The sequence below is a fragment of the Euleptes europaea genome, chromosome 13, assembly GCF_029931775.1.
Source record: "Euleptes europaea isolate rEulEur1 chromosome 13, rEulEur1.hap1, whole genome shotgun sequence".
Taxonomy (NCBI): Eukaryota; Metazoa; Chordata; class Lepidosauria; order Squamata; family Sphaerodactylidae; genus Euleptes; species Euleptes europaea.
The window spans coordinates 39,567,043-39,588,712 of NC_079324.1; the positions used below are offsets into that span (position 1 = coordinate 39,567,043).

Genomic DNA, 21,670 nt, shown 5'->3' on the forward strand with positions numbered 1-21,670 from the left:
AAGTGAGGAAAAAAGGACCCAGCCTATGAAAACTGACCTCTTATGCTTTGTGGAACATGTCCTGCATCCACTCATGAACTGCCACCCTGGGCAAATGAAACCCACAGAACTCCACCAGCCTGCATGGACTGGCTGTTGCTCCTTAATGCTAAACCTTGCCAGGGAACAAAAAACCCCAGGAGGCAGGGCTGCCTCTTCACACAGTCTAGGCAGCTCCCACAGCCTTGCTACAAGGGCAAACACTCCATCGTACCTCAACACCCTAGCATCTCTTTCCTTTGAATGCCACTAGAGACTTGAAGAATTGTTGTTTTTTATATGCCGACTTTCTCAACCACTTAAGGGAGACTACAACTGGCTTACAATCACCTTCCCTTCCCCTCAACAAACACCCTGTGAAGTAGGTGGGGCGGAGAGTGTGACTAGCCCAGGGTCACCCAGCTGGCTTTATGTGTAGGAGTGGGGAAACAAATCCAGTTCACCGGATTAGTGTCCGCCGCTCATGTGGAGTGGGGAATCAAACCTAGATCTCCAGATCAGAGTCCACCACTCCAAAGCACCGCTCTTAACCACACCATGCTGGCACCACGTGCTTACACTCTTTGGGGAAGTCACCTGTCCTGCCAATAGCATCACATGCCAGTTCTATCCTGACACCCTTGGAGTGCCTCTGAACACACACACAACTATTCTGGACATTTGAGAGCAGAGATTTGCAAAAAGCCACAGGTATCAGGCAAGACCCCTCCCCCAGGGCCTTTCAATAGTGTGGTTGATCAATGCAAAGACCAGATAGCAAAAACAGCCCGTTGTGGAACAAAGGGAGCCTGTGGAGATTCCACTGTCTGCCTAATTCCAATGAACAGCACAGTGGAAATTTCTTCACTGGAGAGCAATTCCTAGGCTGCCCTGCTACTGTGATGACATACCATACAGGCAAATGGAAAATGGCACCAGCCCTAACTTGAGGACCTTGATTTCTGCATCTCCCGCCCTCCTAAACTTCCACTTCTGCTTGGTTTGTTCCCATATCTCTGTCTACACAGCACTTCTCCTCTCAGGACTCCCCCCCATCGCAACCCTTAATAAGAACACAGATCATATCGTGTATTTATACAAAACTTAGCCTTTATTGCAGTGTCTCAGGATTTACACCATCAGTTAGAGAACGTGACAAACAAGTGAGACCCCCATTCTGGAGGAGGAGAGGCAGCTCCCTGAGCCAGCCAAAGACTCCTCTTGCTGCCCTCCCACCGGTCCTCAACCCACCACTGCCCTGCCCTTGATCTGTCGCCAGCATCACAGGGCTATGGTCCACCTGGGGGACACGTAAGGCAGCTGGCACTGAGCACCTCCTCACACAGGGGTTGTCTGTGTCAATATTGCCAGGTGGGGTCAGCCCGCCCGCGCGCTCTGTTTCCATGCAATGGCACTACATTTTCTTTCCAGTCTGAATCCTTGTAAGCCCTGCCATATACGGCCGGGAGGTGCGCAAGTCTGTTCAAAAAGCAGTTCTGCACCTCTGGTAACAGGAAAACTGGGTACACACTTCACAAATGCAGAGTCTTGTAATCCCCAAATGGTTGAGCGTCCAGGCCAAGCAGCTGTTCTTCATCCCTGGGCGGGCGGAGAGGCAGCCTTCTCTCTTTCGGTTTTTTTTTTTTAAATAGCTGCCTTCCTCTGAGTAACAGTCTTATGCCAGTGGACAGGAGGCCCTTTCCCCCAGCACATTGTCCTCTTCAGAAGGATGTGAGCAGGGAAGGACGGATGGCAAGCCCCGCAGAACCTTCGGGCAGGGTTGCTTGGTTGTGCAGGGCTCCCCCCCCTTGCACTCTTGACTTCAGGAGACAGTCTCTGGCCAACCCAAGTCAGCCTGCCAGGAATTAACCAGCCCCCTTCAGGGCATCATTCCAGCAGCGGCTTTCGCCTAGCCAGAATCCTCCAAAAGAGAGATAAGGAAACCACTCAGAAGGAGATTAAGTAGAAAATGTTCTGTGGCTCTGCCCACCCCAAGGACAGAGCCACCTTACACCGCAGAACCCCCGGTGTGCTGGGCCGGGGCAGCTGCTCCTCGGCTCTGCTTCTCCGGTGCCGGCGAGGGCACCTCCAGCGGCAGCCGAGACTGGAACTTCTGCAGCTGCTCCGGGCTGGCCAGGTTCTTCAGGAGGCTGTTCTCTCGCTCCAGCTGGGAGTTCTTCTCCACCAGCTCTTTAATCTGCTCTTTCAGTACTTCTACCTCCTCCCTCACTGCATACATCAGGTGGTTCTTGACTAGATCCTGCAAAAGAAAAAAAGAGTGCCCAGTAAGTAAACTTCATCCATCATTACTCCAGAGAAGCAGCTCTTCAAAGAAAAGAAAAGGGGCCGTCAGTTTAGGAATGCTTGCCCTCAACTCATTAAGACTGGAGCATTAGGAGACCTGCTGTGGCACAGTGTGGGACATTAGGAAGAATTTGCTAACAGAGTGGTTTTCCCTGGAGGTTTTTAAGCAGAGGCTAGATGGCCACCTGTCATCAATGCTAATTCTATACCTTAAGCAGATGATGAGAGGGAGGGCATCTTGACCATCTTCTGGGCATGGAGTAGGGGGTCACTGGTGGAGTGTGGGGGGGAGGTAGTTGGGATTTTCCTGCATTGTGCAGGGGGTTGGACTAGATGACCCTGGTGGTCCCTTCCAACTTGGTTCTATAAACCCAGAGGGGCCTTTCTCAGATGAGGCTTGCTCCAATCACTCTCTCAGCCTAGCCTAGCCTCAAGAGAGCTGTTATGAGGCTAAAATGAAGACGGGGAGAACCAAGCACACCAACCCATGCTCCTGGGACAAAGGGCAGGCTATAAAGGTACTAAGTCAGTCATTAAAAGATCAGGTTCACATTGCCCCAAGGACCTGAAGGCCAGGAGCTAGGTTGGCCGTATGGCCAGAGGGGTGGCAAGTGGGTGTTAAGAGTTGTCCAGAAGCCCCCATCTACAATCCCAGCTGGGCAAGAATGTTGTTTCTTACTGAGGTGGGAAGGGGCACGTCACAGAAAGGCCCACCAGCCAGTATGACTGGCTGAAGATGCTTCAACAGGAGCTTTACATTTTCCCTCAAACAAGCACTGCGAATTACGAATACAGACTCGACAGCTGTCCACGTATTTTGTATAATGCTTCTGGGCTTTTATGACTATTTGGCATAACGGCCGAAATCAGCCGGGGTTTGCCAGCCGTCATCAGTACCTACGGCTTGAAAAGGCAGCGCCGGAAGTACGTTATACAAACAATGTATGTAGAATAAGAAATATATATTGAAACTTGTATAAAAAGAAGCAATAATAATAATAGAAAAGGCAGCGCCGGTTTAATGAGTAAGCCATCAACCAGCTCTGTGCACATGACCTACAGGACTCTGCTGGTTCCTGGCATTTGAAGGCACCGATCAGACGGGGGGGGGGGGGGGGGGTTTGCCGCAGAGCCTTCTGACAATAGGGGAAGGCAGCAAAGACTGCAGGGCACTTCTTCTCCCCGCCACCCAAGACCCCCTTAGCTCAGAGAAGTGATGAGCGATTGCTTCAGCCGCCCTTCCCTAAAAGGGAGGCTGCTGCGCTCCAGGAAAGGCAGCCCCGGCTGGCTGCAGGCGGAGGAGCTGCAATGCGGCTTGGCCGAGAGCGGGCGGCGAACAAAGGACGACCCCTCCCTCCTTGTATCTGGAGAAGCGAGCTGTGGCTCACGAAAGCTCCTACCCTGCCAGAAAATATTTTTGTTACTCTTTAAGGTGCTACCAGACTCTTGCCCTTTTCTACTACTGCAGACTAACACGGCTACCCACTGCGAATTATCTTCACTGAAGAAGCGAGCTGTGGCTCACGAAAGCTCACACCGTGCCAGAAAATATTTTTGTTCGTCTTTAAGGTGCTACTGGACCCTTGCCCTTTTCTACTACTGCAGACTAACGCGGCTACCCACTGCGAATTATCTTCACTGAAGAAGCGAGCTATGGCTCACGAAAGCTCACACCCTGCCAGAAAATATTCTTGTTCGTCTTTAAGGTGCTCCCGCACTCCTGCCCTTTTCTACTCCTGCAGACAGACTAACGCGGCGACCCGCTGCGAATTCCCTCCCCAAGGCAGACTCACCATCGCCTGCTCGATCTTGTTGTCGATGGCGACCACGCTGGCCCCCGACGCGCTGCAAAAGAGACAAAGGAGGTCGGGGGTTAGCGAAGCCGCCGGGCGGAGACCCCCAAAAAGGGCTGCCCCCTCCTCCTTCCTCCCCCCCCCATTAGCTGCAGCCTGGCCGTCTCTCCGCCCCTCCCCACCCCACCCCACCCCACCCCACCCCACCCGCGTCTCCTGTGCGCTACCTGTTGTCTAGCTTGACGGAGACCACATCTCCGCCCAGCAGGGACGAGAAGAAGGAGATGGAGAAATTGTGCAGCTGGTAGACGGCCACCTCCATCGGGGACTGGTACATGCCGGTGCTCATAGCCGCGGGTGGGGGGCCGGGAGTATTCCACTGGGTCTCGGGGGGGACCGAAAGCAAGAGGAGCGCGCAGAGCGGGCGTTGAAAGGAACCACCGAGCGGCGACTGCGCCGCCTCCGCCGCCCGCTTTCACTTATATAGGGCGGCTCCGGCGACGTCACCTGGTGTCAGGCTGGCATGCAAATGAGCCCCGCCCCTTCGAGCCCGGGCGGGCAGCGCGCCGGCGCGCCCCTTTCCTTTCCCTTCCCCCGCCTCGTGCAAGCAGGGTGCAACTATGCTCGGCGGAGCTCAGGAATGCGGCTGCCTGGCGCGGCGCTCCGAAAGGGCCGCTGAGCTTCAGGGGACCATTATTCGCGCTGCCGGATTGGGCAAAATTGAAGACCTCTCCGGGGGCTGCTGTTCTGTTCTGGATCCTCTTTGCATTTTACTTGGTTACACAGAACAGAATCATAGAAAAGGGCAAGAGTCCAGTAGCACCTTAAAGACTAACAAAAATATTTTCTGGCAGGGTAGGAGCTTTCGTGACCCTGCCAGAAAATATTTTTGTTAGTCTTTAAGGTGCTACTGGACTCTTGCCCTTTTCTACTACTGATCCTATCTGAAGAAGTGAGCTATGGCTCACGAAAGCTCATACCCTGCCAGAAAATATTTTTGTTAGTCTTTAAGGTGCTACTGGACTCTTGCCCTTTTCTACTACTGATCCTATCTGAAGAAGTGAGCTGTGGCTCACGAAAGCTCATACCCTGCCAGAAAATATTTCTGTTAGTCTTTAAGGTGCTACTGGACTCTTGCCCTTTTCTACTACTGCAGACAGACTAACACGGCTACCCACTGTGAATTATCAGAATCACAGAGTTGGAAGGCATCACTGGGGTCATCTAGTCCAACCCCCTGCACAATGCAGGGATTTCACAACTACCTCCCTCCCCACACACACCCCAGTAACCCCTACTCCATGACAATACTGAGTAGACAATACTGATTTTGATGGACCAAGGGTCTGGTTCAGTATCAGGCAGCTTCATGTGACAGATGGCCACCCTGCCTCTCACGTTTTACTTTACATTGCAAAATATACAATTTTTTTAAAGTCTTTTTCAACACCTGCTAAAGCACAAGATGCCATTTGTCTTGGAGAAGCCAGGCAATTGACTATGCCGCTGGGCCTATTCCAACAAAGAACCCACCTAGCTCTGCTTTGTCTACTGTGACCGGCAGCAGCTCTCAGGCAGAGGTTTTTTTTCAGCCTCTGGAGACACCAAGGACGGAAGCCCTGACCTTCCAAATGGAAATCACGTATTGTCACTGAACCGCAGCCCCTTCGTTCAGTCCCCTTTGTGCACAATTCAGCGCCTTTCCTATGGAAAGGCCCCAAATAAGTTTACTTGGGAGTACGATCCAGTTGCTTGAACGCCACGGAAATTGCTTCTGAGCATATTTCAGGGCTGCAAATGGGTCAAAAGAGCCCAGCGCTTCGGTTTAATTGACTTGGCTGCCGTCAGGCAGCAGCGGCCACGGTTGTACCCAGGCCTGAAAGCTGCACCGAGCAAAGCTCAGATAGGTTGCCAAATCAATTAGCGCCCCAGTGTCCGCTAGCGCCTGCTCGGTCGCCTTGCAAGTATATTTTGCACCAATAATTCATCGCCCCACCAGCAAACAAAGCTGGGGGCATTACAACACCGGAGTCTGGTTCCAGAAACCCAAAGTATCGCCCAAGCGCAGAACTAGGTCGAGGTTTAAGATTACATAAGAAATTACCAAAACATGTTGTTGTGTCTTTCGTCAGCTCCAAAACGGGCCTTCCAGCCCAGCCTTTCTCTATGGTTTAGGATGACCCCTGGCGGCCACTTGCTGCATGTGCGGGGAGTCACGGAGCAACCGGGGCTATAGGTCGCTGATAAAACACATGTTTCGCATGCCGAAGATCCCAGCCTCCGACGGTCTCATGCACTCAAAAAGGCAGCTTCACAGGCGGTTGAATTTCTGCAAAATGCAGAATAAATTCGGGGTTTCATGGCTCATGGGAACAGCTGGGTTTCCATAGCAAGAAGAAGCACCTAAGAAGGCATACTTCTTTGGCTTTCTGGGTGGAGGAATATATGGCCACCCATCAACGCAGCTGCCAGATGCTGTTTTAGGGGTGCCCACAGGGACACCAATTGCAATGAAAGACATTACTCATCCCCACCTTTTGTAATGTCACAGGGGATCCTAGCTGCATTTAAGAGCCAGTGTGGTGTAGTGGTGAAAGTGTCGGATTAGGATCCGGGAAACCCAGGTTCGAATCCCTACTCTGCTTGCTGGGTGACCTTGGGCCAGTCGCACAGGCTCAGCATGCCCTACCTCACAGGGTCGTTGTGAGGGTAAAATGGAGGAAAGGAGAATGATGTAAGCCACTTTGGGTCTCCATGGAGGCGAAAGGCAGGATAAAATAAAGCGAATAAATAAAGTAAATAAGGTTGCATGGTACTGCGAGCTGCATATTAATTCTCACAAATATGCTAAAAAATTGCATGCCTTCGCATACATTCACATTTCTAGTAGGGTATACAAGCCTTTAACATTGTCCTCTGCAAGATGCGGCGTCTTTTCCCTCTGGCCTAAGAAGCCAAGTGAGACTGGAACAGGACAGAAAGGCGAGCGTTTCCAGGAACAGCCCTCCTTGTCCCCCACTGTTCGAGAGCAAAACAATGGTCCAAGCCACAGTTTTGCTGAATGGCAGGAAGGCTCTCTGGAAGCTCTATGCTGGCGTGGGTGTGTTTCCTCTTAGCTGCAGGAAAGCAAGAAGGAAGGGAAGCAACACCAAGTAATGGCTGCCAGGATCTCTTGCTTGGAAGGGCCGCAGAGAGGCCAGGCAGGGAGCCCAGGGGAGAGGGGCCTGGGAGAACAGGGCTGCTTGCCAGGCCACCTTTCTAAATGGCAGGCCTTCTGCACCTTGCAAAGCTGTGCAGCAGGTAGAAATAGAGTCCGTGAGCCGGGTTGACTCCATTTCGGCATCGCAGCAGCGAGGAAAACTTTTGTGCGTCGATCAGAGCCACGGCCATACCCTGCCGCGTCTCCTTCCCCAGCAACCTTGTGTTCATGTCAAGTGTGACAGGGGCTTCCGACAGGAAGTCTGTGTTCATGGTAGGCCCAGTGGCTACTGCTAGACTTGGACCTGTGGGGCTCAGGCTCCAATCCCTGCTCACATGTACACAAGGTACTCCCACGGGGCCTTTGCTCCCCCTCTGTCAAACAGGACTCACTATCAACTCCTGCACGCACGGTGCTGTGAGGGCGGCCGAGATAAGGCATTTGCAAAAGTGCTGCATAATGATGGCTGCTATTTATAACTCGCTCCCCTCCCGCCCCTCTGGTGCTAACAGTGGGGGCAGCCAGGGTGTTTGTGCCCCTCCCAAATCAGATCCTGCCTCTCCTGGCTGCTTATTTTTCCCTGCTTGCGTCTGCGGCGGGGACTCTGCCTGCTGGCAAGCTCCCATTTCCAGCTGCTGGGCGGCTGCTCCCTTTGATAGAGGCCTTGGAATTGGCAGTACTCCCAGTTCTTGGCTTGCTGGCACGCCAGCGCACAGCCAGGAGGGGCCTCCGAAGCATGGCTGCCTTGTGCTCCTTAGCACTGGGACGGGCTCCTTTTCTGCCTCTGCCGCAAAGCAGTTTCTGGGGGGAAGAGGAAGCCTGCTTTGTTTTGCAGCAGCAGCTGTACTCCTTCCTCTGTCCCTCCCTCAAAGAAGTCCTTTATCTGCATCATCAATGGGACTGCACTGCTTGGGAGGAAAACCTTCCTGGCACCTTAACAGAGCAGAGACTCACTGGCTACTTCAGTAGAGTGCAGCCAACCCCTGGATATATTGTGGTCAGCCAAAGGCATGGGGAGGGAGCTTAGCAAGGCTGCGGTGGTGGAAAGTGCCGTCAAATCGCAGCCAATTTATGGTGACACTGTAGGGTTTTAAAGGCAAGAGACGTCCCGTTGCCTGCCTCTGCATAGCAACTTTGGACTTTCCTGGTGGTCTCCCATCCAAACACTAACCAGGACCGACCCTGCTTAGCTTCTAAGATCTGACGATATCAGTCTAGCCAAGGCCTTCCAAGTCAGTGAGGATGGTCCCATCATATTATTTGGACTCATCAAAGACGCCTAGCAGGACCAGCTCCAGAGAAGGATGCACCGCATTCTTCATGCTTTCCTTTCTGCCTGGCTAGGCGAGACTTGGCAGAGGGGGAAGAGGAAGAAAAAGAGGAAGAAGAAGAGTTGGTTTTTATATGCTGACTTTCTCTACCACTTAAGGGAGACTCAAATGGGCTTACAATCACCTTCCTTTCCCCTCTCCACAACAGACATCCTGTGATGTAGGTGAAGCTGGGAGAGCTGTGACTAGCCCAAGGTCACCCAGCTGGCTTCATGTGGAGGAGTGGGGAAACCAACCCAGTTCACCAGGTTAGCCTCCGCCGCTCATGTGGAGGAGTGGGGAATCAAACCCGGTTCTCCAGATCAGAGTCCACCGCTCTTAACCACTATACCACTTCAGCATCCTGGCTAGGACAACTCCCCCCAGCCAAGGGCAGTTTCCCCTTCCGTTGGATAAACGGGAGAAGGGAAAGGCCTTTGTACAAGCAGCGCTTTCCCTGCCAAGCACCACTAGCTTCCTCCAGATCACTTCAGACACTCGGTTTGCCCAAATAGGGATGCTTGGAGGGGTGGCAGAGGCATCCGCTACTCTTGTTCGTACAGGGAAGGAGCATCAGCAGCTCACAAACTCTGATCGCTGCAGGCTGCATGTTCCAGGGACCCATGCAAACCTGAGGAAAAGACCCCACAATTCTCCAAATGGCTTCCCATCTCCAGAGGAAAAGTAAACCCCAGCCCCAAATACTGAGGGTAGCTATGCTACAGCCTCACTTTAGCGCCTTAACAGCATCAAGAAATCAAAGGGGGAATCCTTAAGATGCAGTAGAGATACTTCAGACTTACTTTCCCCAAGGAAGAAAGTCATAGTAATAATTATAGTACGGAGGCCTGAAACATTTTTGTAATGGTGGTGGAAGTGGGGGAGAAGAGACAGGGAAAAGGGGAGCAGTGTTACCCCCCTCATTATTTACTTCGTTTATACCCACACCTTTCTCTCCACTGGAGACCAAAAGCAGCTAACATCATTCTCCTCTCCTCCATTTTATTATCACAACAACCCTATGAGGTAGGTTAGGCCAAGAAACCAGGTCACCACACTGGTTTCCACCCAGCCTTCCAGGCTGCGGCTCTGGGAAAAGCCACCCCTGCACCTCTTCTTGATGCGGAAAGTGCTGTCAGAGAGAAAGCAGGGATACCTGCAGCTTCGTAACTGCAGCAGTCGTACCTCCAGGGAACAGCTAATACTTCAGGCATAGTGCCGTAACCAACCAATAGCTACAGCTTTCTGAGGTCCATCCTTTTTAGTATGTGTAGTTTGGGGGTTACCTCTTCATTATCCACAAGACCCTCAGAAGTCCAACCGTTGTGACAGTTTCAGTGATAATCTGTCACTGGACTCCTCATTCCCACTTCAGCCTGGAACCCACAGTGAGGGCTTGTCTTGGGCTCTGGGGATGAATGCAGCAACTAGTCTCGCTCATCTCCTGAACTCCAGTGTCCGCAAAGTGGCCTCTAGTCCATAAAATCTTAATGGTAGAACAAACAGATGGCCAGTGGTTCTGGGACCAATGGGGGGTGGGATCTCCCTCCCTCTCTCCTTCAGTCATCATGGTGGCTTGTGCTAGGTGGAAGGAGAATCACAGCAGGACATCTTCTTCACTTCTGTGTGTCTGATTCCCAGGCCTGGCCAGCTGAGGGCTGGTGCCTGCTGTTTCCTAATGTTTTGTGGCATCTAGAAGGGAATAGGCATGGATAGCCTTTTTTGGGGAGGAGGGAGATACTTCTCTGCAAGGGCAAGGGTTCTCTTCCGCTTCTCTTATTGTAGCTCCAAGGGCACTGACATGAACCACACCCTTTTTGCTCTCCCAGGGTTGATTGACAGAAGGCTGTTGTCTCGATAACAAACGCAAAGCCACCTTGGGACAAAGCAGGCAAATTAGGCCGGCTGCAGGTGCAAGCGCTGAGTGTGCATCTTCCACGGGTTGCTCTCCAGTTGAGTAAGAGCCGGCTGGTTGCTCCTTGGGTGTCTGCCAGGTCTCGAGTGAGTCACCGCCCAGAGCAACGCTGGCAAGCTGTCCTCTACCTCCTGAAGACTAGACTGCTTCTTCTGCCCCACAGGTTTCCTGTGAAACAGGGGATGGGCTAGGACTCCAAGTAGGGTTGCCAGGTCCGCCATCGGTGGGAGGTTTTTGGGGCGGAGCCTGAGGTGGGTGGGGTTTTGGGAGGGACTTCAATGCCATAGAGTCCAATTGCCAAAGTGGCCTTTTTCTCCAGGTGAACGGATCTCTGTCGCCTGGAGATCAGTTGTAATAGCAGGAGATCTCCAGCTAGTACCTGGAGGTTGGCAACCCTAACTCCAAGGGAAACAATAGAATTAGTTCCAGCAGGCAGCAAGGTTTGGAGATTCCCACCTGCCTAACAAGGACAGCAAGTTCTTGGTCACTGGGGGACAAAGCCACTGTCCAGAGGCAGCTGAGCAGAGCCTTCCAGCAGCCAAGGTCCCAACTAAATGTGTCCCAGAAAAGCCTCCTATTAATAGCCACTTCTGGTGCTACAGAAATGCTGACCTTTGGTTGGTTGAATGTTTTGCTTATTTTCTGTGCACTTTTGCTTATCTCAACTTTATTCCGAAAAATAGCCATAGATTTGGATGACAATCAGGTGCAGACAGGCATTTATTCTGCACTCTCATAGAGTTAATTGATGGAAACTGGGAACAGAATTCAGCATGCCGAGGAACTCAGCTTTCATTTTCATTCTTTTTAAAAATCAAAGTTCTAGTCCTTTTAGCAGCTGGGACAGACTGGCCATTTAACTCACAGGGAAAGTTCTCGGTGGGTCACTGCCCTGGAAAGTGGTTGGCAGCTAGGAGCAAGTAGATTCAAGCCCCAGGCCTGGCCAGCAGCTAGGGTTGCCAGGTCTCTTTTCATTACTGGTGGGAGGTTTTTGGGGGGGAGTCTGAGAAGGGCAGGGTTTGGGGAGGGGAGGGATTTCAATGCCATAGAGTGCAATTGCCAGAGCAGCCATTTTCTCCAGGGGAACTGATCTCTATCGGCTGGAGATCAGTTGTAATAGCAGAAGATCTCCTGCTATTTGGGGAGGTTGGCAACCCTACCAGCAGCACCAGAGATAGTAATTGGCACATCTGTTGCCACTTCCTCCTGCACTGCTGCATTGGTGGTGCAGGAGACAGCAGTGGATGAGCCAATACTCATTGTTGGCATCACTGCCTTAGTCTGAGCCGAGTGACCCCATGGCACTACGGGCCCCCACTCAGACTGGCTTTCTCCTGGGCCATTTATTTTTACTTCCCAGTCTGCCCATGTGGGCAGCAGCTGCAAAAAAAAAATAAAAAAAAGTTTGCAAATGCATAGGCAATCTTGGAAGCCACAGAGGAGTCCAAATAGCAAGCGATTGTTGCTCACGGGTAGAATACAAGCACTTGCGAAGCTGCTTTATTGCTTGTCAGATGACAGCTGCATCTAGCTTGGCACTGGCTGCTTTAGAGCAGCGGTTCCCAAAGTGGGCAGTACCACCCCCTGGGGGGCGGTGGGATTACCTAGGGGGGCACTAGGAGGCAAGGGGACAGCGGGGGGGGGGCACTAGAGGTGGGCCCCTTCAACTGTTCACTAATTTACAATAGATCAAGCTATGGCCCCATGCTGGCAAATTTGGTGGAAACAATCAGAATTTTTTTCCAGACTTTGAAGAGCTGGTACCACTGGATCGAGTTCATCAGTTTTGTTGAACACATTTCAACTAAAAAGTTTTAATTTGATTTTGAATAGTTGTGCAACTAATTGTTAGTGTTTTGAAATGTTATTGTTATTATCTTCTTTAGAGAGTCATGCAAACCCCCATTTTGAATGATGCTTTTTATAGGGTAGGAGGCGCTGGGGTTGAGTTTGTGGAACCAAGGGGGCAGTGGACCGAAAGGTTTGGGAACCACTGCTTTAGAGTGTAGCTGTGCTGGTCTATAAGGTCCTACAGCACTCAAATCTAGCTCGACATTGCCTGCTTTGCTGGCTGCAGCTCTGCACTAACTTTCCCAATTACATGAAGATGGACAGGATTGAACCTGGACCCAATATGCCATGGCTTCTCATAGGCTTTGTATGCAGAAGATCCCAAGTTCAGACATTGGGGCCTATACAGCAGTCTGCCCCACCTCTGGATTGTAAGAAGAAACATTTGCCAAATAGATGTAATTTATATACCAGGCAGAATCCAGCTTTTCTTAATGCAAAATTGTAACTTTGTTTTTAAAAGAGCTGTTTGGTTTTGGTTTGAAGGGAACTAATCTGTTCTGTGCCTTGGCTCTTTAGGGGAACAGCAAAACCCTAATCCTTTGATTCCTACAGACCTAGGCCTGGCATTGTGATGCAGGGGAAACGGAGGCCTAATAGCTAGGGCTGCTAACCTCCAGGTAGTAGCTGGAGATCTCCTGCTATTACAACTGATCTCCAGCCAACAGAGATCCGTTCCCCTGGAGAAAATGGCCCCTTTGGCAATTGGACTCTATGGCATTGAAGTCCCTCCCCTCATCAAACTCCATCCTCCTCAGGTTCTGCCCCCAAAACCTCCTGCTGGTGGTGAAGAGGGACCTGGCAATAGCTGAGGGGACACAAGGAACTATTTGGGGCTTAGATATGGGTAACTCAACATTTTTGGCATTCAGGAAGTGAGTCATTGTGCCTGATCTATCTTGGTCCAGGCTGCAACCCCTTAGCTGCTGTTTTAGAAGGCTGGGGGACATAATTTGAATAGGATCAGTGAAGCCCCCTCCACCTCAAGCACTGCTCTGTTTCATCTAGAGTGGTGCTTTCTGCTTGCCCCATGTAGAAACAAAGGTGGACAGGGCATATTCTATCATCTCTCCTACAACAGACCCCATTTCTGCCCTCCTCAAGAGGCAGCCACAGAGTAATTCAAGCAGGAGAAGGTCGCAAATCCTGTTGCTTCTTCCCAGGTTTGCAAATCCAGTGAGTAGCCAAATCTGCTCCAACAGGGTGCCAAGGCAAATGCCACAAGCATTGTGGAAGGACTTCTGATTTCTCAGCTGAATAAAAGCAGGGCCTCTTGTTCTGTTGCTAGCTGCCTGGTTCCGGGACAGTTTGCTCCCTTGGGAAGCAGCATTCAGCAAGGACATCTCCCAGCAGGTCTTTATTCCATACACAAATCTCAGCCTTCTCTAAGGGCTTAACTGCCCCATTGGCTTTTGGAATCTGAGAAGCAACATGCTTTTCCGAACACAACCCAGGCTGTTTTCACAGCTCGTTTGTTTGCTCTCATTCAGCCATATAGGACTTCTTCAAAGAACAAGTTCAATGTTCAGAAAGCACTTTTGGCAGGGGAAGCCTAGGCTGCCTTTACTGGGTCTGTAGCCGAGAGCCACCTGGAAGCGTCTGGACCTCTCTCTTAGAAGACAGAATGTACAGAAATCACGCAGACTCCCCTAACTGGCATATTTTATGGAGGTTCTCTTGAGACATAATTTGGATTGCATTTTGTTTTAATGCAGAATACCTAGTGCCCCGAATATAACTTTGTACATTCTTACTGCATGCATGCACATGCATTCTTCCACATACCCGCTCACATTCACCCCTTTACCAATCATGAGGCCTTATTGCAAGTCCCATAATAGTACTATAAAAAATAGCCCGGGCTGCCAAAGTGGGAATAAACTGCATCTTCTCTTTACGATTGCTGAAGTCCTAAACATGTTCCACCATTCCACTATCCAAGAGTTTAAAGAGTCAAGCGTTAGATTGCTAGATCAAAGAGTCCGCAGTCTCCCCACAAGTAATTTCACAGCCCTCAACCAGCCATGCGTGCCTCCTTCTCTTGAAGATTCCACAGAGATGTGATGCCTCGGAACAGCTCACCATGTACTCAAATTTGAACAGGTGGCCGGAGGCAGCTTTGCAATGAATGAGGGCTAACAAGCTGAAACTCAATCCCAACAACATGGTGGTGCTGCTGGTGGGGAGGAAGGCTTCACCCAGGAATACCTCCTGGTCTGGATCTCACCATGGCGCTGAAACTGTGGAACTTCTTCACCAGTGAGATTTGTCTGTGTACCTCTGTCATTACCTTCCACCAGAAGGTGAAGTAGAGTTGCCAGGTCCCTCTTTGCCACCAGTGGGAGGTTTTTGGGGCGGAGCCTGAGGAGGGCGGGGTTTGAGGAGGGGAGGGACTTCCATGCCATAGAGTCCAATTGCCAAAGCGGCCATTTTCTCCAGGTGAACTGATCTCTATCGGCTGGAGATCAGTTGTAATAGCAGGAAATCTCCTGCTACTACCTGGAGGTTGGCAGCCCTGAGATGAAGGCTTTTATTTTGTTTGGCACACCCCCCGTAAATTCTTATTGGGCCTCTTCCTCTGATTGTGTTGTGTTTATATGTTTTTATTGCACTGTTGAATATTTTACATATACATTTTAAATGCAGTTTAATGTCTTGAATGTTTTAATGCCTTGATGTTTGCCACCTTGGGAGCCCTTTTGGGTGGAAAGGTGGCACAGAAACGTTTGAAAGAAAAAAATTGCTGGACATCAGCCAATCTGCAATCTGAACACATCTCAGGCTGTTCACTAGCCCTGGATAAGCACAGAGTCCATGAACAGGAAGCCTGTACAAGTCTCATATGTGGTGAGAAGTGGCAAGCCATGTGTTTTTGGCATTCTTTGCCACAAGTATAAGAGAAGCACCAGTACCAGCTTTCCAGTTTGTAAACAAATTTTAAGAGGCTTCAGAGCTAAAATGACCAAGTCTAAGTCAACTATCTGGGTTTCTTCTGCCACAGAAGGCTCAGGAAAGACCACGGAGCAGGTTCTCTGGGGCAGGCACTCTCTTGGTTAGGGTTGCCACCTCCACATACCAGCTGGAGATCTCCTGCTATTACAACTGATCTCCAGCCGATAGAGATCAGTTTCCCTGGAGAAAATGGCTGCTTTGGCAATTGGACTCTATGGCATTGAAGTCCCTCCCCTCCCCAACCCCCCCCTCCTCAGGCTCTGCCCCCAAAACCTCCCACCAGTGGCAAAGAGGGATCTGGCAATGCTACTCATGGTCCCTTTCCTTCTTACAAGCTCCCCATCCGGCCCTTCTGCCTTTCCATCCAGACAGTCACAAGTACCTGACAGGGCAGAGCAGCTGGTGACTCTTCTTAGTCACCCTGGGTGAGGGATTGTTAGCTGAGCCTCCCTCCCTCCTCTTTCCAGCCCCAGGGGGAAACTACAGCTTTTCTCTCAAAGAGCCAGTCCGGCCACAATTCAGGGTGCCGGCGGTGGAGACGATCCAGAGACCCAGGTCCAGAAGACCGGGCCCACGTCTCTTAAGGATGCTGCCATCAGACCCTGACAAAGGTAAATTCTCACAACCAGAAGCCATGGAGAGGCTGCATGAGAACTTACCATGTGGAACCTCAAGCCACATGGTGCTGTGCTGTGCAGGTTACATCTCCGCAGTTTCCAAGCGACTGCTAAGAAGTGACCGTGCACAGCTTCACCGCATGGCTGGAGGTTACAACCCACTTCCCAATGCATTTATTTATTTTTATATTTTCAACTTATCTCCTCCCCCCACCCAAGTGGGCTTGGGCGGCTACAATCCCTCTGACTATTTGTATGCCATATCAGATCTTCAACACCATGTTAAGAAAAAGAAATAGGCAGCCCTGTTTGTATACAGCAAAAACCCAAAGCAAAAGCCATGTAATACCTTCTCTTAAGACCAACTGAAATAGCACAACTGAGTCTTTAAATCCTCCAAAATTCCTCATCAGCCTGGATGTTAAAAAAGGGGGAGGGGGGATGACAGACAGCCTCCCCTATAAAACTCTTTGCTGTCTTCAGTGGGTCGGGGTGTGGCTGGTCAGTATCAGGTTGCACCTTTGATATGCCAGGAACAAGAAGCAAAAATTGGAGCCCCTCCCCAGTGGAAAATGTATAAGAGCCATGTGCCTCTTGGGGTACCCTGCCTCTGAACAGGTTTCGTGGCAAACAGGCATTGACAGGCCTGATCTCCCTGCCTTGGCATACCTTGGAAAGCTGTTTGTCTGAGCAACCCATAGATATACACCTGGCTGGCATCTGGAGATGCCACTAAGGGCACTTAGGAACCAGGGAATGCTTCTTTCCTTGTCAAGTTAAACATTCAGCTGGACCACCTGCCACAGAGCCCTGGAGCTAGAAGAGGCCTTCTTGGCCCTTCAAACTCAGTGCAGGAAATGCAAAGTTAGAGTGTTCATGACCAATGGCTGCCCAGCCTCTAGCTGAAGACCTCCAGGGAGGGGCAGCCACCTCACTCCCAAAGATAATTGGCTCTGCTACGGAACTGTTCTCAAGACTAGAAAATTTCTCCTTACATTCAACCAACATCCACCCTTCTGTGACTTGTGTGTGTGTAAAGTGCTTTCAAGTTATAAATGACTGATGGCAACCCCTTATGGGGTTTTCAAGGCAAGAGACTAACAGAGGTGGTTTGCCCGTGCCTTTCTCTGCATAGCAACCCTTGGTGGTCTCCCATCCAAATACTAACCAGGGCTGACCCTGCTTAGTTTCCGAGATCTGACAAGATCGGGCTATACCATGCTGCCTTCCCTCCCCTTCTGTGACTTAAGTGCATCCAATCTAGCCCTGACCTGGATAGCCCCAGGCTAGCGTGATCTCGTCAGCTCTCAAAAGCTAAGCAGGGTCAGCCTTGGTTAGTATTTGGGTGGGCAACCTCCAAGGAACACCTGGGTCATGGCGTGGAGGCAGGCAATGGCAAACCACCTCCAGACGTCTCTTGCCTTGAAAACGACAGAGTCGCTATAAGTCAGCTGTGACTTGATGGCACAAAACAAATTTAGTCTTCTTTCCTGAAGCATTAGAGAACAAGCCTCTGCCCTATTGCCTGGGACAGCCCCTTCAGGTATTTAAAAGGCACGGCCATGTTGCCTCCTGTGTCTTCTCTTCCCCAGGCCAAGCATACCAAGTTCTTCCAACCCTTCTTCAGAGGACTCATTTGCCAAACACCCCAACATCTTTGCCACCCTCTCTTCAAGCGTTGCATCCACATCCGGACACAGTATTCCAAATGGTCTGATTAGTATGCAGCAGAGTATAACTATTACTTCCAAGCAAGTGTCCTAGCAGTTAAAAGAATGTGCCCTGGAAATGGCCTCTGGATGACAGCCTGCTACATAACGGAAGAGGTATATCATCAGCCCGGGATAGAGCCTCCGTTGCCATGGGGAGCCTGCAGTCTGGCAAAGAAAAGGCAGTAAGGGGCTAATGTTTGGTCTGCGTCCCAAGGAGCTGCGCTTTGCAAAGGGTGCCTAACCTGGAAAGAAGGGAGGCCCAGATGGAAGCAGCCATCCCTCACTAGAATCAGCCTCCTACACAGCTGTGGGTTGCCTGCTCCTGCTCGGCTAATTCCTGGAGATTTGGGAGCAATGCCTGGGGAGGAAGCTCAGCAAGGATGCGATGCCATAGAGTTTTGCTCTCCGAAGCTGCCATTTCCTCCAGGGAAGCTGCTCTATATAACCTAGAGATCAGCTGTAATTCTACGAAGGTAGTTTCTGAGGGCTGCTGTGTTAGCCTGCAGTAGAAAAGTTAGATTTGATTCCAGTAGGACCTTAGAGACCAACAAGATTTTCAGGCTTTTGAAGGTCATGGTGAAGGGATCTGATGAAGGAAGCTTTGACTCTGGAAAGCTTATACCCTGCGAAGCTTGTAGGTCTCTAAGATGCCACTGGACTCAAATCTAGCTGTCCCACCTGGAGATGGGTAACCCTGGTTGGAGACATCTGTGTGGGGAAGATAATAAAGGTGGAGGGGGGAAGGGAGTCTGTATCTGCTTGAAGTTGACAACTCTTATCCAAACCAAAATAAAAACAAAGCAACCACCCTCCCCTATCTTTTGCACAGAAAGGAAGGGGCCCTCCTCCCCTATACGACACACCAACCCAAATCAGTAGCCCTTCTGGTTCACACACTTGGGGAAAGTGTGAGATGCCAGGATGCAGCTGGCACTGCCCAGTCCACATGGGCACACAGGCAGCACTTGCTTCCTCGGGAGACCAGCGTGGCATTGGCCGCCTCGGAAGAAACGGAAGACAGCTGCCAAAGAAGGAGGAAGGCTTTGTCACACTGCTCTCCTTTGCTGTTGTTTTGGCTACGGGCAAGGCCAGCGCCCGCCTTGTACTGACACAACATAAGCACATACTGGAATGCACCTTGTGTGCCAGCCCCTCCCAGGGCCTTATGTAAGGCCAGAAAGGGTTGGTTCTCTCGCTTTCAACAGCCTGTTGCAGCGCCCGCTTGCCTCTTGGCACCGCCCCCTCCAGCCGGCATCCACAGGGCTTGTGCTGCACATGTGGAGACACACGTGCGCCAGCTACTAGAGGGGGCGTGTGGGCAGGCATGCACGCCACTGCCTATGCACGACACGTGGGCATTAGTGTGAAACCCTCGTTGCCAACATCCCGGTGGGAAGGTGACTGCAGGTGTGTATATTGCATTCTGGGCAGCAGAGAGAGAAGGCTGCAGGTTTGCAAGCAGGCAGGTGCCAAGGGCTCCATGGCGAGTGTGCAGACATGTGCCTGTTTGGCCGAACGCCACCACTGGAGGCTTCCCACTCAGATTCCTCAAGAGACGCCCGACCAGCAATTCCCATGCAGGCTCTGCTGCAGAACAAACAGGTCAAAAGGCTCTACTGGAGAGAGGCGAGGAACCCTCCTCTACAGCCTTCCTGCAGCCCTTCTCATAACCCTTAGGATTGCCTACAACCTGAGGGCAGAGGGGAGAGAATGGCTTGCCTCTTTATCAGAGGCTTAATATGGGCAGGCTAAGTATCACTAGCTGATAAATAACATTCCATCACGCCTCTGTTAAAGGGGCAGGGCGCTTTTTGTCCAGGCCCTTGGCAAAGGTGGTTCCCCTCAGATCCCCATAGCAGCAACAAAACGAGTTCCTCTTTTCTGAGAAAGAAGAACTTAGCTGTGCGCCTGCTCTGCTGAAGGAAGCCTCCCTTGCAGGGAGGATGGAACTCTCCCTAAAACGATAAGTGGGGGATACCTGTCAACCACAGGGATCCTGCAGAGCCACCGAGGTCCTCCTTGTTCTGCAGCACTGAACGCTGAAACACCCCCCCCCACACACACACACATACAACATTTCCACAACAAGGACACCAGCACCACAAGCCCATTGCCAAGACAAGCCTTGCGATATTTCCCTGCACCCCCCCCCAATAGACTCCCCAAGCTGAAGATGACTTCCCAGCTTCCAGCGCAGCCTCTCCAAGGGCAGTTACCACTGCTGCCAGGATGCCCTAAAATTGGCACAGGCACTTCCACAAAGATGGGCATTGCACCCAAGGGAAAACTGTATCGGCCAATTCTGCTGTGGGGGCTGGCCATGAGGTCTACAGGGGCCACTCCAGGACAGGAGGGCTCCAGACCCGGCCCGGCAGCCCAAAGCAATGGTTCAGAAAGCCCAAGCACAGCAGCCCACCCTCACTATCCTTGCAGATCTGGGTTCTGCAGCCCCCCCACTAAAAGGTCTGGCCGATAGAATCATAGAATGATAGAGCTGGAAGGGACCGCCAGGGCCATCTAGTCCAACCCCCTGCACAATGCAGGAAATTCACAACTACTTTCCCCGCACCCCCCCTACTCCATGCCCAGAAGGTGGCCAAGACGCCCTCCCTCTCATGGTCTGCCTAAGGTCATAGCATCAGCCTCGCCGACAGAATCCTGCCCCTCAACTTGAAGGCAAGAGGCGGGCCCCGTCCCCAGGTCCCCCTCCCCAGGTCCCCCTCTAGCTGCCGCCGCCCTGTCGGGGCTCAGCGGTGAGGCCTGGCCCTAAGGGGCCTGATCCCGAGCGGCGCCCGCCCAGGCCCACCCACCTGTGGAAGAAGAGGAGAATGGAGAGCAGGGTCTGGTCGATGTTGCGGTTGCAGATGCCCTGGTTGAAGAGGTAGCAGGGGTCGCGCACCACGGGCTCCAGGGAGTCCTGGCGCATGATGCGGCTCAGCTTGTCGGCGTTGAGGTTCTGGCAGACGAGCTGCTGGCGCAGCTGCTGGAAGGGGCTGGCCGCCGGGCTGCCCAGGTTGGCGCGGCAGCCCAGGGGCCCCTCCTCCAGGCCGCCGCGGTGGGCCAGCTCGAGGCAGCAGCTGCAGCAGTCCAGCCCCACCGGCGAGCGGCACTCCCCCGGCGAAGGGGGCGAGGACATCCCGCCGCCGCCCGAGCGCGGATCGCCGGGCCGCCGGAGCCCCGGGGGCGCGGCGCTGGGGGCCCTCTCCGGCCGCGCCCGGCCTCCGGGGCTGCGCCTGGGCTCGGGATCCAGGAAGCGCCTGGCCCTGGCGGCGGCTGCTGCGGCTGCCCTCCCTCCGGCCCGCTCGCCAGCGGACTCTCGCCCGCCCCGCCCCGGCTGCCTGGCCCCGCCGTCCTCGCCCGTCGAAGCCCGGGGCCGCCGCCGCTGCCTCTGTGGTCGCGCCGGGGCTCCTCTCCGGACGGCTCGAGCGCGGCGGCTCCGCGTCCCTTCCCTTGGCTCTCCCGGCCCGCCCCTTTCCCCCGACTCCAGCCCCGATTGGCAAAGCCGTTCCCGGCCCGGCCCCAGAGCCCTCCCTCGGGCCGCGCCCGGGTCTCCGGCCCCCCCAGCCCCGCCGGGCTGGCACGCCGAGCCGAGCCTGCCGGCTCCGACGCCCTGCCCGGCCCTGCCACCTCTCCACGCCCGCCGCCCTCCAAGAGCGGCCTGCCGGGCAGGTCTCCAGCCGGCCGAGCTTGCCCCAGCAAGGCCAGCTGGAGCTGGGGAGAGCTGGACCTGCTGGGTGTCTGCCTGGCAGGCAGGCGTTCGAGGCAGGGAGCTTCCTCCAATGGTGAAGGGCACTTTGGTGGGTGGGTGGGAATGGCGCACTACGGGCCTCTGTTTTTTAAAGAATCGATAGTAACCATTAATGTACTAGTTCTGGTCGTAACAGTGCGTTGTACATACTTTTCTGTATTGTTTGTTTTTTCTTTTTTGTATTATACACATATTTTTTTCTTTTTTATGTTTTTTTTTGTATTCTTTATTAAAAAATCAATAAAAATTTA

General features: G+C 52.4%; 1 protein-coding gene across 2 annotated transcripts; it reads right to left on the reverse strand.

The window, feature by feature from the left end:
• Positions 1-1,782: 1,782 nt before the first annotated feature.
• Positions 1,783-20,807, reverse strand: TSC22D3 (TSC22 domain family member 3). Of its 2 annotated transcripts, none has more exons than XM_056859901.1 (3): positions 20,482-20,807; positions 4,116-4,167; positions 1,783-2,278 (listed from the first exon to the last, which is right to left on the reverse strand). In XM_056859901.1, exons 1-3 carry the CDS (start codon positions 20,805-20,807, stop codon positions 2,027-2,029), a joined length of 630 nt encoding a protein of 209 aa, XP_056715879.1. In that variant the 3' UTR covers positions 1,783-2,026. The 2 variants fall into 2 exon arrangements, with proteins under 2 accessions (XP_056715879.1, XP_056715880.1); XM_056859902.1 differs by lacking the exon at positions 20,482-20,807 and adding an exon at positions 4,343-4,467.
• Between the last annotated feature and the right edge of the window lie 863 nt (positions 20,808-21,670).